The sequence below is a fragment of the Arachis hypogaea genome, chromosome 9 (assembly GCF_003086295.3).
Source record: "Arachis hypogaea cultivar Tifrunner chromosome 9, arahy.Tifrunner.gnm2.J5K5, whole genome shotgun sequence".
Taxonomy (NCBI): Eukaryota; Viridiplantae; Streptophyta; class Magnoliopsida; order Fabales; family Fabaceae; genus Arachis; species Arachis hypogaea.
Genome location: NC_092044.1, coordinates 4110377 through 4125547, shown reverse-complemented (window position 1 = coordinate 4125547; position 15171 = coordinate 4110377). Strand labels below are relative to the sequence as shown.

General features: G+C 34.4%; 1 protein-coding gene across 11 annotated transcripts; it reads right to left on the bottom strand.

Annotated features, from left to right (window-relative positions):
- Positions 1-9016: 9016 nt before the first annotated feature.
- On the bottom strand, positions 9017-14579 carry LOC112708719 (putative disease resistance RPP13-like protein 1). 11 transcript variants are annotated; one of them, XM_072203830.1, is made up of 9 exons: positions 11472-14579; positions 11200-11247; positions 11010-11044; positions 10878-10908; positions 10172-10276; positions 9989-10029; positions 9774-9878; positions 9466-9655; positions 9017-9273 (listed from the first exon to the last, which is right to left on the bottom strand). In XM_072203830.1, coding segments are annotated over exons 1-3 (3096 nt in total). In that variant the 5' UTR covers positions 14518-14579; the 3' UTR covers positions 9017-9273; positions 9466-9655; positions 9774-9878; positions 9989-10029; positions 10172-10276; positions 10878-10908; positions 11010-11042. The 11 variants fall into 11 exon arrangements, with proteins under 11 accessions (XP_072059931.1, XP_072059933.1, XP_072059932.1 ...); XM_072203832.1 differs by having other exon boundaries at positions 10212-10276; XM_072203831.1 differs by having other exon boundaries at positions 10172-10260.
- Positions 14580-15171: the final 592 nt, after the last annotated feature.

Here is a 15171-nt window from a genome sequence, read left to right as displayed (position 1 = left end):
ATCCGCATCCGATCCGAATTTTACGGATATTATCCGATCCGCAGAGCCATCAGATCGGATCGGATCGGATCCGCACTATTGTCGGATCGGATTGCGGATTTGGCCGTGATTTCCGCGGATCCGATCCGCAAATCCGCATATCCGCATATCACATATAAATAGCATAGTTTAAGAAAGTAAACCCTAATGTGATATGAATTTTAGTGTGTTATTTTATGAATTTTATGATATTTTGTTTTTAATTTTTCATGTTGTACTTCAACTTAGAATAATTAAACTTAAATCTTGTGTTATTATTTTGTTTTTGTTATTCAGGAAAACTATTATTGATAATATTTTAGGAGCAAATAGATTTAAACAGATAAAAAATGAATTTTCTGGATATTTTTTTGTAAAAATAGCCAAATAGAATCTTAAAATTATTTTTTTGAATTATGCGGATATACCCGATATCCGATCCGATCCGATCCGCAAGTATGCAGATCGGATCGGATCGGATCCAGCCTAAAAAAAATACGGATATCGTATCCGATCCGATCCGATGAATACAGTGCGGATCAGATAGAATTTTAGGTTATATCCGATCCGATCCGTGTGCAACCCTAAATTATTTTATACTAAAAATATATCAAAATTAAATTCTATTAAAAAACCTATTTAATTTGAAATATTTATATATAACGTTTTAAAAAAAACCCATAACTTCTCATAAAAACCGTTAAACTATTTTTTATAAATATTATTATTTTTCTTTCTTTCTTTCTTTCATCTAAATATAATAATATAATATCATAATAATTCTACGTGTTATTACTATATTACTAATGATTTAGTTCGTGTGATGTCCTGTGCTTTGCCTGGATCGGACTTGAACACCGGTAATTAATTAAAAACATGATAAGCATATTCGTAGATACCTCAATAATTGTTATAAGATAGGAAATATTTCAAGCGCATCGGAGAGCACCGGTGCACCAGTTGTTTTAACAGTTGATTTTAATTAATATATATTATATATTTTTTATAATTCAGATCAACGGTTAAAATAATTGGTGTACCCGTACTTCCGGTGTACTTGAAATATTTCCTATAAGATAAGCAATAAAAGCAACGATTTAACTCCACGTATTTTTTTTTTCAAATAAAAAAAGCTCAACACACTAAAGTGGAGCAATAAACAAAAAAATAAAAAAAATTACAAAAAGATCAATTTTTTGTCATTTCTAATATTGTCATCAACAACTAAAATGATCAATACCAGTCCACTTCTTGTAGTTCAAAAACGTCCGTCTTTGTAAGTCCTCAACACCTGCTCTTTTTTTGTTGAAAATTCTGTCATTTCGTTCCAATTAGATATTCCAAATCACTGCAAAGAATCTAATCAGCAACATCTTCTGCTCATCCTTTCTGTTATGCATACCAGTCCAACTCTCAAATAGTTCTTTCATTGTTCTTGGGACGGCCCACGGTCTATCAAAACGTCTCAACCAAGCGCACCACACCTACTACATAAACTCACATAAAAGAAACAAATAATGAACAAATTTCATCTCCTTTTTACATAGGATACATATATTGTCACTTTGATGAATAACGCCTAGTCTGTTCAACCTCTCTTTAGTATTCACGCTGCCGATTAGAACAAACTAACTAAAGAGCTCAATTTTCAGAGGTACCAACCCTCTCCAAATTGAACTAGTGAAGTTGTAGCTCGTAATCTTTTTTGAAAAAGTCTCCAATTGTATCACCTGCACAAAAGAATTAGTAAAAAAAATTCCTTTATTATCAAACTTCCACACAATATTATCCTTTCTACCATGTGATAGTTTCACTGGCCTTAACCTCTCATGAAATTGATGAACCAATTTCAACTTCCATTGGAACAATTTTCTCTTCCACTGAAAATTCCAAATCCACTCCAGCCCATTCCAAAATCCATAGTCTCCTATCACAGATCATTGTTGGTTTGAAATAGAGAAGAGCCTTGGAAAAGTAACTTTCAGAGACCCACCTTGCACCCAATTATCTTCTCAAAACAGAGTTCGTCTTCCATTCCCTACTTTCATCTCCAGGCCACAATAAATTTTTCTTTCACCTGTTGTTCTGTTATATTCAACTGACAGATGTCTTTCTACGGATCCCCTTCCCTGGTAAAGTCTGACTAGATAGCATAACATTAGGGTTCAGATTATTACAAGAACAAACAATCCTCCTTTAAAAACTGCCACCACCAGTTAAACAAAAGCAATGTGTTCCTAATCACTGCATCTCCGACCCCAGGCCTCCATCCTTTTTTGGAGCCTGAACCACTTCCCACTTCACTAGAGGCATACCATAGTTACCATCCTCCTTACACCACATAAATCTCCTCTAAAGTGCAACCAAATTGTCAGCGACTACCTTCGACATCTTGTACAGACTAAGGTAATAGATCGGTAAACTATTCAAAACCGATTTAATGAGAACTAGCTTACCTACTTTGTTTAGAACCTTTGCTTTTCATAAGCTGAGCTTCTCTTCTACCTTGTCTATGATCGGCTTCCAAGTCTTTGTCAAATGCAGATTCGCTCCTAAACAGATTCCGAGGTATCCAATAGGTAAAGCCGCTTGCTTACACCCCAGAAGGCCACACACATGCTCCACCTACTCTTGCTCACAATTGACTGAGGTCAAATTCGACTTATCGAAATTGATGCTCAACCCAGACATCAACTCAAAGTAACGCATCATCCTCTTATAATTTGCAATTGTTCCTGTCTCCGGAGGGCAAAACAAGATAGTATCATCTGTGAATTGGAGATGAGACAATTCAATATGATCTCCCCTGACCAGCAACGAAGCAATGCGCCCATTTCTTACGGCTTCCCCCAACATCCTATGCAACACATCAATCACAAGCACAAACAGAAGATGAGAGAATAGATCTCCTTGTCTTAATTCCCTCTCCATTTTAAAGGGCTTAGATGGAGATCCATTAACTAGGACAGATATAGAGGCCGTACTGACACACTTTTTCACTCAATTCCTCCACCTTTGTCCGAAACCCATCTTCTGAAGCACTATATCCACAAAGCTCTAGAAGCCCCTACAGACTCCACATACTCCCATCCCACAATACTATAACCCTAAATTCTTGCAACATCAAAATTAGTAATATCCTTCCTCTTAGTTTCAACCAAACCTAACATGTTCAGCTTATAATTGTTCTTCAAAGATTTTATCATACTGAATTTTCCATCCCCTCCCCCCAACCCCCGAATATTTCAGCAGCTAAAAATTATTTACAAACATTTTTACTCACCTTATTGTGATTCTTAGGCCGACTCCTTCGTGCCTTTTCTTTTTGTTTCATCCTTTTTCTCTTCACCGCTAGTTCTTCATTATGTGCTTATAAAATTACCATAATATCCACTTCTTCATCATAAAAAATAGCACCCGACTCCACTGCCAATGCCCAAGGTTTCTCATTTTCTTTTATCTGATCTTGTTATGTTATTCTGTCATCGTCTGTCCCCTTTTGTCACTCTGTCTCTGTATTGGACTCAGCATTAGCCACCATACTTCCCTCTCCATTAGCCACATTTTGTACCTCTATGTTTATCCTTGAGCCTGGATCCCCGAATGGTTTCCACAAGAGAGAAATGCCTCACCATCTTCTTCCAGTTCCGTCGGCTCCCGTGCCCTCTTCACCAGCCGCGACGCCATCGGACCTCCATCACCGGTATCACCACTCCCTGGATCGCAGCACCCCGGATCAGCCATGAAACCTCGTGCATCAGCCGTCCAAGGTCCCTGTTCAATTGGATCATCATCTCTCCCTGCAGCACCAGCATAAAAAACGGGAGGTTCTGGGCAGCATCGCATGGCTTGCGTAAGCCGCTCCCTTGCACGCATCGTTTCCTCCCCATGTTTCCTGCAGACCCGCGAACCACCAACCCGCCCCGGTTCAGCACCCATTGCAGCCAACCTATTCACCTGGTGTAAACCATCAAACCCTTGGCCCATCAACCAACCCGTTTCAGCCCCGTCTTCATCCACCCACTCCACATGCTTATTCCCACCAAACCGCAGCCCACCTTCTAACCCTTTGAGACTTGGGCTACTTAACACCAATCCCAAACCACCCTCATTAGCATTACAAACCTTACTTGGACCCTTATAAGAGAAGCCCATTTGTTTCAAACCACATCTCCTTGTAGCCCCGTGAAGCACCCGGCCTCCACACATGTGAAAATCCTGCGTTACTGTTTTCTCCAACCCCACCTCCTCATTCAAGCCATATCCCCCATAATCCTCCTTTCCATTACCCTCAGTGCAACTAATCGAATCAATCATCTTAAATACATTATTTAAATTTGAATAATTAAAATTAAAATCATTCAAAAACACCTCATGAATGACCATTATATCCTCTTCATCGTTGATCATTTTTGTATTGAAATCCATCAGGTCAGCCACCAGATCCCACGGTACCACCCCCTTCGTCAAGCTACTGCCACCAGAACTAGAGTTTCTGATCACAGTACAATCAACTTGGCCCTGCATCGTACTTTTAGCACCACATGCTTTACAACCCAACTCTTTAACGAAGACATCAAAACCACTATCACCAACAGAGATGTGAACCTAATCTCTAATGACGTCAAAAGTGCAAGTGTTAACTTGAATCCGTCCAGCTGTAAAAGATTATCCTGCTTCTGTGCCTATATCACACCTAATAACATCACCCCATTAACCTCATATGGTTTTAAACGTTGCTGATGTCCAGAGATATAAAGGCACCTCATAGCATTCCAACTAAACTCTCCTAGTCTCACAACGTTTGGACTTCTCCCATCTCTAAACCCTATGAAAAAAATTGTAACAGCCTATCTAGTTTGAAAGTAAACATCTCGTCTGCATGCTTCACGGTATCGAAAGTCATTAAAATTTTACAAGCACCTATCTCTCGCTGACTTCCACAACATGAGGCACAGTTTTACAAATTGCCCTTTTCAACGATTGGAGGCCTAAGGGTTTCAAAGTGCTTCCTACTAAGCTCCGCACTAACCAATCCATATTCTCCTCTGTTACTGACACTTCAACCCTCTTCCTCCGCCCACTCCCATATTGGTCAGTGACTTGCGTAGCATCCTTTTTCACCTCCACATCTTATGCGCAAACCACATCTTTCTCACTACCAGATTCCTTAGGCCCCCTCTCATGTTGAACTCTCTGCTTCACATGCACTCGTCGTTCCTTCTCCTGTGGTTGCCTTTTGAATTTAGCTTCGCCTACAGATATTATCTACTTTTGTACCCTCATATGATTCATCTTTGTAATCGCCTTCAGAACGCCCTCTTTCGTCGTGTACCGTACAAAAGCAAAAAGATAAATTATTCTTTTCTTACGTTTACGAGAAAGATATATGTCGTTAATTCTTTCCGTCTAATAGAATAAGTGATATAATTCTATCTTTAAAATATCTTTCAATAAATTATTCAAAAATATAAAAAAAATTTATTTTTCAAGGGATGGTATTCTTCTGGATTCCAAACCCTAGAATCTTTTGAGCGTAATTGGAAAACCTAATCTTAGCCCCACCTAGTATTTCCCCTCTCTCATTCTCTCGTCGTCCTCTCATAGTCATATTATTGAGGGGGAAAGTGTGATGACCTGTATAAAGGAAAAAAAAAGTATTTGTGTGAATAAATCAAATACAATTAAAATTCCATTTTATTTATTTCTTGTGTCGTTTTATAAGGTTTCACTTTTATTTTTTCAATTTTAATTCTCAACATAATAATAAAAAATTGTTTCTTTTAAAGATTTATCATTTTATCTGTCTCGAAAAACTGAAAACAATAATGACATATTAGACTAATTTAGTGCATAACTGTAGATAAAATACTTATGATGAACTTATTAACTAAATTAAAAATGTATTAAGTGAGGTTAATTCACTTATTCAGAATAAGTTGTTTTGTCGAATTATTATTATTTTTTAGATTCTCGACTCAAATTCTGTTATGTATTAAAAAATTTATATTAAAATTAGTCTTTAATATAAAATATATATTTAATTATATAAATATATATTAAAATTAAATTAAAATATATATTTATATATAAATATATTAATAATTAATTTTAATACTAATTTTAATATATAAATAATATATATGATTAAAAAATAAACTAAAAAAATCGTAAGAAATTTTTTATTTGCTGTAGGGCAACCAGCTCTTTTCTTTTTCTTTTTTCGTTCCTCTAAAGATAAGCTTTCACTTATTATATGAAATGTAGTCTAATAGGACGGATCTATTCCATTATTGTGGGGACAAATACTTTTACTATTATTTAATTTTTTTATAGTATAAAACAAGAATATTTATTTATTTTTATTAAATTATTGAATATGATCTTATAATAATTTTTATTTAATTTAATACTTAATAGTTAATTTAAAAAGTTTATATTAGATGTTTAGAATGATTAATTCTTAATTTAAATAAAATTAATATTTTTTTTAAAAATCAATTTAAAAGAGTATTATTATATCTTCTTTTAAAATTAGTTTTAGTTTTTTTATAATAACTACATTAATTAAAAGAATTTTTTAACTATAAATATTAATAAAATGTGGCTTCTAATTATATAAGAAGTAAATTTTCAAAAAATTGTTACTAATATATTATAAAAAGAGAGATATTTTAATTTTATTGTTAAAAAAATTACTCAATTTTTTAAAAATATCAAGCCTAAACAAATAAATTTTTATATTATATGTTATTATTTAAATTATTATTTTAATATTTTAATTTGTACATTAAATATTTTAAAAACTAATTACATTTTATAATAATAAAATATAATTATAAAAATAATTATGCTATATATATACATAAAAAATAATTATTCGTATAAAATATATATTATATATTTTGTTTTTACTATCAATTTTTTTAAAATTATTAATTAACTCCTCACTCTTCCATCGGCTCTCATAGAAAATACCACATCCAACTTAAAATTTTAAGATGTCAAATTAATGGATCTCTCATCTTATAAACTTCTCACTCTTCCGGGCTTTCTTTAATATGGGACTAACTTCAATACTTCTCACACTTACAACATTAACAGCTAGATACATTGATATATACTAGATTTCTAGTTCAGTAGTTCATGGATCCGTGTGAAAGAACTCATCTATCATGGCATTACAAAAAGACGAAACAAATTATTACATTACACACAGCGAAGATGAAAACGCAAAAATGTGTTCAAACTAAGCTAACAGAAATATCTTTGTCATTGCATGCATATATATCCTATATTTTGTTTGGGGTGACAAAGATTACGAGTGGTTCAGTGCTGCTATTTAACTAAAGCTCAAGATTTTTAATATACAAATTATGTGAATTTTGAAGTTGACCCGTAAGTCAGCTTCTGTTGTTCCGTCCTAGAATTTTTTATTTATTTTTTGAGTGGTAATGGTTTATTGATGGTCACCGTCCCATCATTCCTTAAACCATCGAAGCACAATAAAAACAATCAATGACAATGCATACCAATTTGGTCTTTTTGTTATAAAGTACACAGCTAAGTCCAAGTCTTCAGCTACAAAGTTAAGGCCCTCAATAATTGTTCTAACTAAGTCTTCGTCTATCTGCTCAATAACACTACATGTGAATTCGTAGCTGTGATTGCATGAGGTGCAGGTACAGGATTGATTCTCTTGATGCATTATTCAATCAGACTTAGTCCATGCCTCTATGGGACCATGGGCTTCGGTACTTGTCTTGCATCTTGCATGTAGGGGCCGGGAAAAATCATAACTCTTTAGAAACATTATTTCTTTGGTCCAAAATAATGATCTATTCTTTTACTCTACAATATTAATTAATATATATTTTTTTATTAATAAATTTATTAAATGAATAAATATACGAGTATAATAATTAATAAGTATAACTTTATATTCTCTTAAATATATCTAAGTTCAAGATGTTTTTTAATATTTTTTAATCTTTTTACGTAAGTATAACTGATACTTTTGATAAAAAAATATATCACATATCAATTTACCTCCGTTTTGAGCCAATAAAATAACAAAAAAGAAATAAAATACTTTTTTATCTCAAATATTTGAAAATTTTTTTATTAATATTGTTTCTATTATTTTCATTTTATTTGTATTTCAAATGTTTTAAGAGTGTCATATAAGCTTAATGAAAGTCATTTTCGTATGTTATATTAGTCGTTTTCGTTAATGAAAATGATTTTTTCTTTGTGATTTGTTTTTTTTTTATATTTTAAAAATATTTTTGTCGTTAATAAAGTTAAAAGATATTTTATAAGAAATTAGATAATGAAAATATTTTTAGTTATTTACTCTTTTGAAAGAACATTATTATATGTATTCTTTTTGCATTAAAAGTAAATTGTTAAAAAAAGCGATAAAGAAGTAAATTTATCTTATTAAAATTATTAAAGTAGAATGATACAAATATCCTCACTCTAAATATGCCATAAACTACATTCAACGGAAGTTGACTACGTTACCCCTCAAATTTCTTTGAAATCCTACTTTTGCATTTATAAACCATATTATGGGTTTAGCCACGTTCGATCCCAGATTTCTAGTAGTGAGTAGTCCAAGTGATAGAGTCAGCTTCACAGAAATTTTAAATAATAAATGTTTATTCATATTGATAATACTTGTTCCAATGGATACAATACGTATATATAAAGCAAAGAATATAAATTTACAGTGAGTAAAAGAAAAATCGGTAGATATAATTATGGTAGATATAATCATCTTATCATCTGAACATAAGAAAAATGGGTCTAAAAATTAAAAATAGGTAACATTCTAATAAGAATAATATAATGTAAAATTTGGACTCAATTCCAATTAGATATCAAATTCAAGTTACTCTGCTTGAATATATAAGGTTAGGTTGATGAAATCCAAGAGTACCGTAACATCAACAAATAATAAATAACTCATATATAGAATAAAGTATAATGTCACTTTGAATAAGTTAAAAATAAAACTTCATTTATCAACAAAGTCTGAGTGTCTGAATTAAACATCACAATTTAGTCACATGCTCAGGCATTAAATTACAAGATGAAGGTGATGCAGTGTTCTAGTGTAACAAAGTGATGAAAATGAACTGATATTAATGATTGCAATTATATTTACAAGAAGCCACACACTAAAGACGCAGGTGATTTTCTAGTTTGAGACATTTTAGCTAGGTGCAACCAAGCATTGGAAGCCAATACCTGTACAGGAAACCAAAGTTTTTGATTGTCAAATTTACTATAAGATGCATAATGACATAGTACCATAATTCTGGCAAAATATAGGAAATAGAACATTTGTTTTATGAAAATGAAAACATCAACCTATGGAGCTAGCGCTGTGTTTATATACATATATTTGATGAATTTAATTTTTTTGCGAAAATTACCCACATCTGATGTCTTTCAGTAAGCACAACCAAGATATAATGGCCAACACACAAACAAGATGCTTGAAACTGCGCCTTCTCAAAGTCAATATACATCAAGGAAGGAAGCCTTTTACAAGAACCATTAGTTTATCATCGAATGCTTGCATTATCATATCTACGAAACGACATGCATCTTCTTGCAATCTTAGACTCTACATTTTAAAACAGAGATAACTATAATTAGACAGGGACAAGGAACAAGTACGAGCAATGATGGAAATTTTAAATAAAGCATAATATCAGCACAAAAAGCCATAAACAGTATGTAACCTTGAGTATTTGCTTTCCTTGCAGCAGAAGCAAATTCTTTAATTGACATAGTGGGTGGTTCAAGAGATTCATTGGTATAGCAAGTTGCTCCATTCATAAATAAACCTGAACAAAGCAAGGTAGGATTATTCAGTCAATAAAAATGTAGAGAGACAGTGCAAGAGGTGGCTTTGCAAGACATGGACAATGCAAACTTAGTGCACCCCAATTCTCACCTTGCCTCAGCCATGTATTAATGTTGACTCTTCAATCTTCCCTATAATAATAAAAAGTAAAAACCAACATTTAATGTCTTTTTGCACTCACAAACTATATAACACCTTATAACTATGAGTATATTAGAGCTTGTAGATATTGACAAACTATATAACACCTTAGAAGTACATTGGGATACTAACATTCTATTTTGGCAAATGAAAAGAGTCAGATGAACAATACATATCGAATTCCATGAGCGCAAATCTGGAAGACCCAAAGCAAGAGTATGCTGAAAAACGTAGTACCTTGTCAACAAATAAAATCTAGGTTTAGACCAGCATTTACACACGGAATTAAGATAAAATATACTTTCATAAATATTATATATAGGAAAATAGACAGGACAACTTTTATGGCTAAAAAATTTATATATGATTAATTTTAATGTGAAATACAAAAATATTTTATTATTTTAGTGTTTTACATAGTTGTGGTGGTAGCACAAAACGTCATTGACGTTTTGTAGTAAAAAAAATTTTTTAATTATAAAAAAACAAAACGTTATTGACGTTTTGTAATAAAAACTATTATTTTAATTATTAAAACACAAAACGTCACTGACGTTTTGTTAAAAATATATTATTTTAATTGAAGAAACACAAAACGTCATTGACGTTTTGTAAATGGCCATAGTTGTGTTTAACACACAATTTGATTCATGATAAAGGATTTCACCTCTAATAATACAATATTAAAAAGAAAAAAACCCAACTTTTATCAAGATGACAGAACTAAAAAGAAAATAAAAATAAAAATTTGATGGCATGAGAAAAGTAAGCCTTTTTTTCCTAATTGGTATGACTTTTCAGTAATAAAGCAAGATAATTCATTTCATGTATTGCGTACCCGAATGCCACTGACTCGCGCTCATTGCACACTACATGTTGCAGAATGAGTATCAGAAAAATCATCATACTCAGCTGCAATAAATCATACAAATAATGTAAGCAATATAGAAGCGATCATGAAAACGTTTACCTTTTTGTTCTTCTCTAAGCATCTAATTTGTTATCCTCAAAAATTGGAAAAAATGGCACCCATAAGAAATGAGAAGATAATAAACATTGACATGGTGTATTAAGAAGGGAATGAAAATGGTTGATGCAAATAATTAGCATTGTAATCTGAGCACACAGAGTTTAGGGAAGATCAGAGCGAAAATACTTACATTGTGTATATCCATAATAGCGAGAAGTAAGTAAAACACATTGGGCATCTGCAATAAACCATACAAATACTGTAAGCAATACAGAAGCAATTATGAAAAAGTTTACCTTTTTGTTCTTTTGTAAGCATCTAATTTGTTATCCTTAAAGAATTGGAAAGAAAAGATAATAAACATTGACTTGGTGTATTAACAAGAGAAATGAAAATGGTTGATGCAAACGATTATAATAGGAGAGCAGTGAGTTTAGGGAAGAACAGAGCAAAAACACTTACATGGAATGAATTGAATCCGTGGGTGTTCCATCTTTTCCAGCTTACGCCGCAAAGGACATTCTTCCCCTATGGAGATATTTTTTATGGAGGCAAGGCGATGTTTTTCTGTGATATTCTCAAGCTTTTCACAGTCAGCAATTGCTAAAGTTTTGAGAGAGGTAAGATGGTGAAGCCCCTTGCAGTCAAGCGTCTCCAGATTTGGAAACTCGCGCAATATAAGACACTCAAGAGAAGCAGGAAGGCAACCCTCTCCTGGGAACGGCTTTGTATCAAAGCATGAAACAAGCTTAAGATGGGTAAGGCATTCACTCTGCAAAACATTTGATGTAATCCAACTCGCTAGTTTCTCGCACTCAATGACCTCAAGAGTTTTGAAACTCGGAGGGAGGCACTCCTCAGCAAAACAATCGATTTTTCGGCAATCTTCTATACACAGCTCCTGTAGGTGGGGCGCAGCCAACCCTAGCGACGGCAGGGATACTAGACTCGGGCACTTTGAGATCCTTAAACAAAGGAGATTCGGAAGAGCCTGTGGTACCCCAACATGAAATTTTTCCATGCTTTGGCATTCACTGATTTCGAGTTCCGTGAGATTTGGAAAGCCCGCCATTGGAAACAACGTCAGTGAACCACACCCCTTTACCTCTATCTTCGTTAGCGACTTGTGTTGCACGTGCTCGGAGAATGTTAATTTTGAACAAGAAGAGATTTCCAGATATTGTAATGAAGCCGGCAAATAATCTCCTGAAATTGATATCGCTGACTCATAGTTAATTATACGCAGACCAATGACACGTGGCAGTTGGATGTGCAGTAGTAGCCACTCCAATACGGAATTCGCCAGCTGGGTTCCTGAAATTACTATGTTGTGCGGTGCCACTCCCCAGTAAGACGTAGAAGAACCCTCTACAAGTAATTGGTGAAGCTTGGGAGCCCTCGGCAGCCGACATGCAAGCTCTTCACATTCAACAATCTCAAGTTTCTCCAGAGCCGGAAGGTGAGCAGGCAGACCTCCCTTTAACACCGGACAACTTTTTATTGAAAGGATTCTAAGCTTAGGAAAACCATCAAACTCATAAGGAAAATGCCATTCCCGCCAACTATACATATTTACAATTTTCAGAGTTTCAAGACATTTGAAGGGCGTCTCCTGCTGAAATGATGCATTGCTTTTGTTGTAAAACTCTAAATCAATTTTCTCCAACCCATCAAGATTAGAAAACTTCAGATGCTGTAAAGAGGGTAACTGTCCCAACGAAGGAAGCTTACAACAATTCATACAACGATCCAGACTCAATTTGGTCATATGGGAGTAGCATGAAAGGCCTAACCAATCTGGGAATGTTTCACCCCGATAACCCACAATCGATAACTTTTTCAAGTTTTGATGAGGTTGTAACTTGCCAAGTATATCTCTTTCAGTTTGAACATCATCAATGTCACCATCTGGAAGCCAATTCAATTCTAGAGTGTTTATATGCTTCTTGTTACCCATCTTTGCCTTCAAAACTTCACCGCTATTCTTGACATTCTCCAACTTGGAAATGCAAAATGAGCCATGGAGATTGTCCAGCGTTCCCAGTTCTCTTATCCCATTTTCTTCATGCTTGCCGATGATATAATCACTTAAGAAGTTTAGATACTTTAACTTGCTCATTCCCTTCGGCATCTCTTTCAAACGAGAAGTTCCTCGAATATCAAGGTGACGCATGTTCACAAGATCTTCCATGCGGCTGGGAAGCATCTTTAACCAAGCACAATTCTTTAACTTCAAAGTTTGGAGATTGTATAATTTACATATTGACTCGGGCAATGTCACAATAGGTGCGTAAGAGAGATTCAAGTAACGCACAAGAATCAATTCACCGATTGAATCAGGCAATGACTCTATAGAAGAGCGTTTAAATGACAAAACTCTTAAACACCCTAATTGTTGTTGTAAGAGCCAAGAATCGCTTTCAATATCAATTGATTGACGACGGCGAAGCAGAGTAAAATCTAAAAATGTTCTCAGGTGTACTGCTCCATTATAGGCCTCTCGAAATAATTTGATGCTATCCTCAAATTTTGTAACATATGACAAATGACGAGTTTTGTTGTCTATCATGCATCGATTGCCAAATTCTTTAAGTTTGAAATAGAATTTCCCAGCAAAAAATGTTGCTAGATCGCGCATAAGATCATGCATTATAAATAACTTTCTGTTAGTACTAACAGGTTGAAAAAAGGACCTTGCAACTAATTCATCAAAATATGCACAACCAATATTTTCTAAGGTGTTGTTTTCCTTTGGTTGTAAAAGATCTTCAGCCATCCATAACAAAATTAATTTGTCTTTGTCAAATTGATAATCCTCCGGATATAGTGAACAATAAACAAAACATCGCTTTAAATGTGAAGGAAGGTAGTGATAACTAACTCTTAATGCAGGACTGACATCTTCCGAGAGTTCCCAAATTTTACTATCAAGTACATTCTCCCAATCTCCTTCATTATACTTATTGCGCAATAAACCCCCAAGTGTCTTCACAGCCAAAGGTAACCCCTTACACTTTTCAACAATTTTTCTACCAATTGGCTCTAGAATTGCATATTGTTTAGAACCAGTAGAAATGGATGAATGCTTCAAAAATACTTTCCAACAATCTTCCTCCGATAATAAACTTAGTCGGCAATGTAGACTGTTAGGTGCGAACACAGAAGCAACATTTCCACTACGGGTTGTTAGGAGAATCTTACTCCCGTTATTCCCATAGTGAAAAGGTTTTAGAAAATTCTCCCACATGTTTCGTTGCTCATCCCAAACATCATCTAAAACAACAATAAAGGTCTTGCCTGTCAACTTCTTCTTCAAATCAGTTTGAAGTGAATCAAAGTTATCCCTGTTACAGGGAGAAGAATCTATTGCCCCTATTATTGTCCTTGTAACATGAACAGGGTTAGGATTTTCAGCAACACACACCCATACTCTGGTGTCAAATTTTCCCATGATTTTGGCATCATTGTAAACCAATTGAGCCAAAGTAGTTTTTCCTATCCCGCCCATACCCACAATGGGAATCACAGTTACATGTGATTCAGCATCGCAGGTATCATCTAACAGCAATTTGATTATGTTCTCCTTGTCTTCGTCCCGACCAACTATGTCAGAACTAACAACGAGAGATGTGGATGGAATTCTCCAAGATGTGTCCAACTTGGCACTCTTTTCCAGTCCAAGTTTACCTTTTCGTCCTACAAGAGACTCTAGTTTGCCAAAACTATTTTTTGGATGACATTGACACCGCTATCTTCGATAATTGAATCAACAGGGCGAGACCAGGAAGAAGAGTTACCTGGAGTGGCAATGGCAGCTTTAGTGGAGAGTTCATCGAGGAAGTCATCAGCCATGTAGAGAGCATCTTGGAGATCTACAAGCCACTTCTTCACTCTGTCGTTACGGAACTGCTTCAGCTCAGCATCATCAAGCACATGTTCAACATCACACAGAATTTCATCCAACCTTTCAAGCAACTCCAGAACAGAGTCATTTCCTTCCAGGACAGAGTCATCTTCAAGTATTGAAGATAGCTTCTTTGAGATAGCATCAACAAAAGAAGAGAGATAAGCTCCACCTTCAAGTTTTGAAGCCATGATTCAAAATCAAGTGCAGCAGATGATGAGAAAAAAATGTGTTACCTAGATTATTTCTTTATCAATA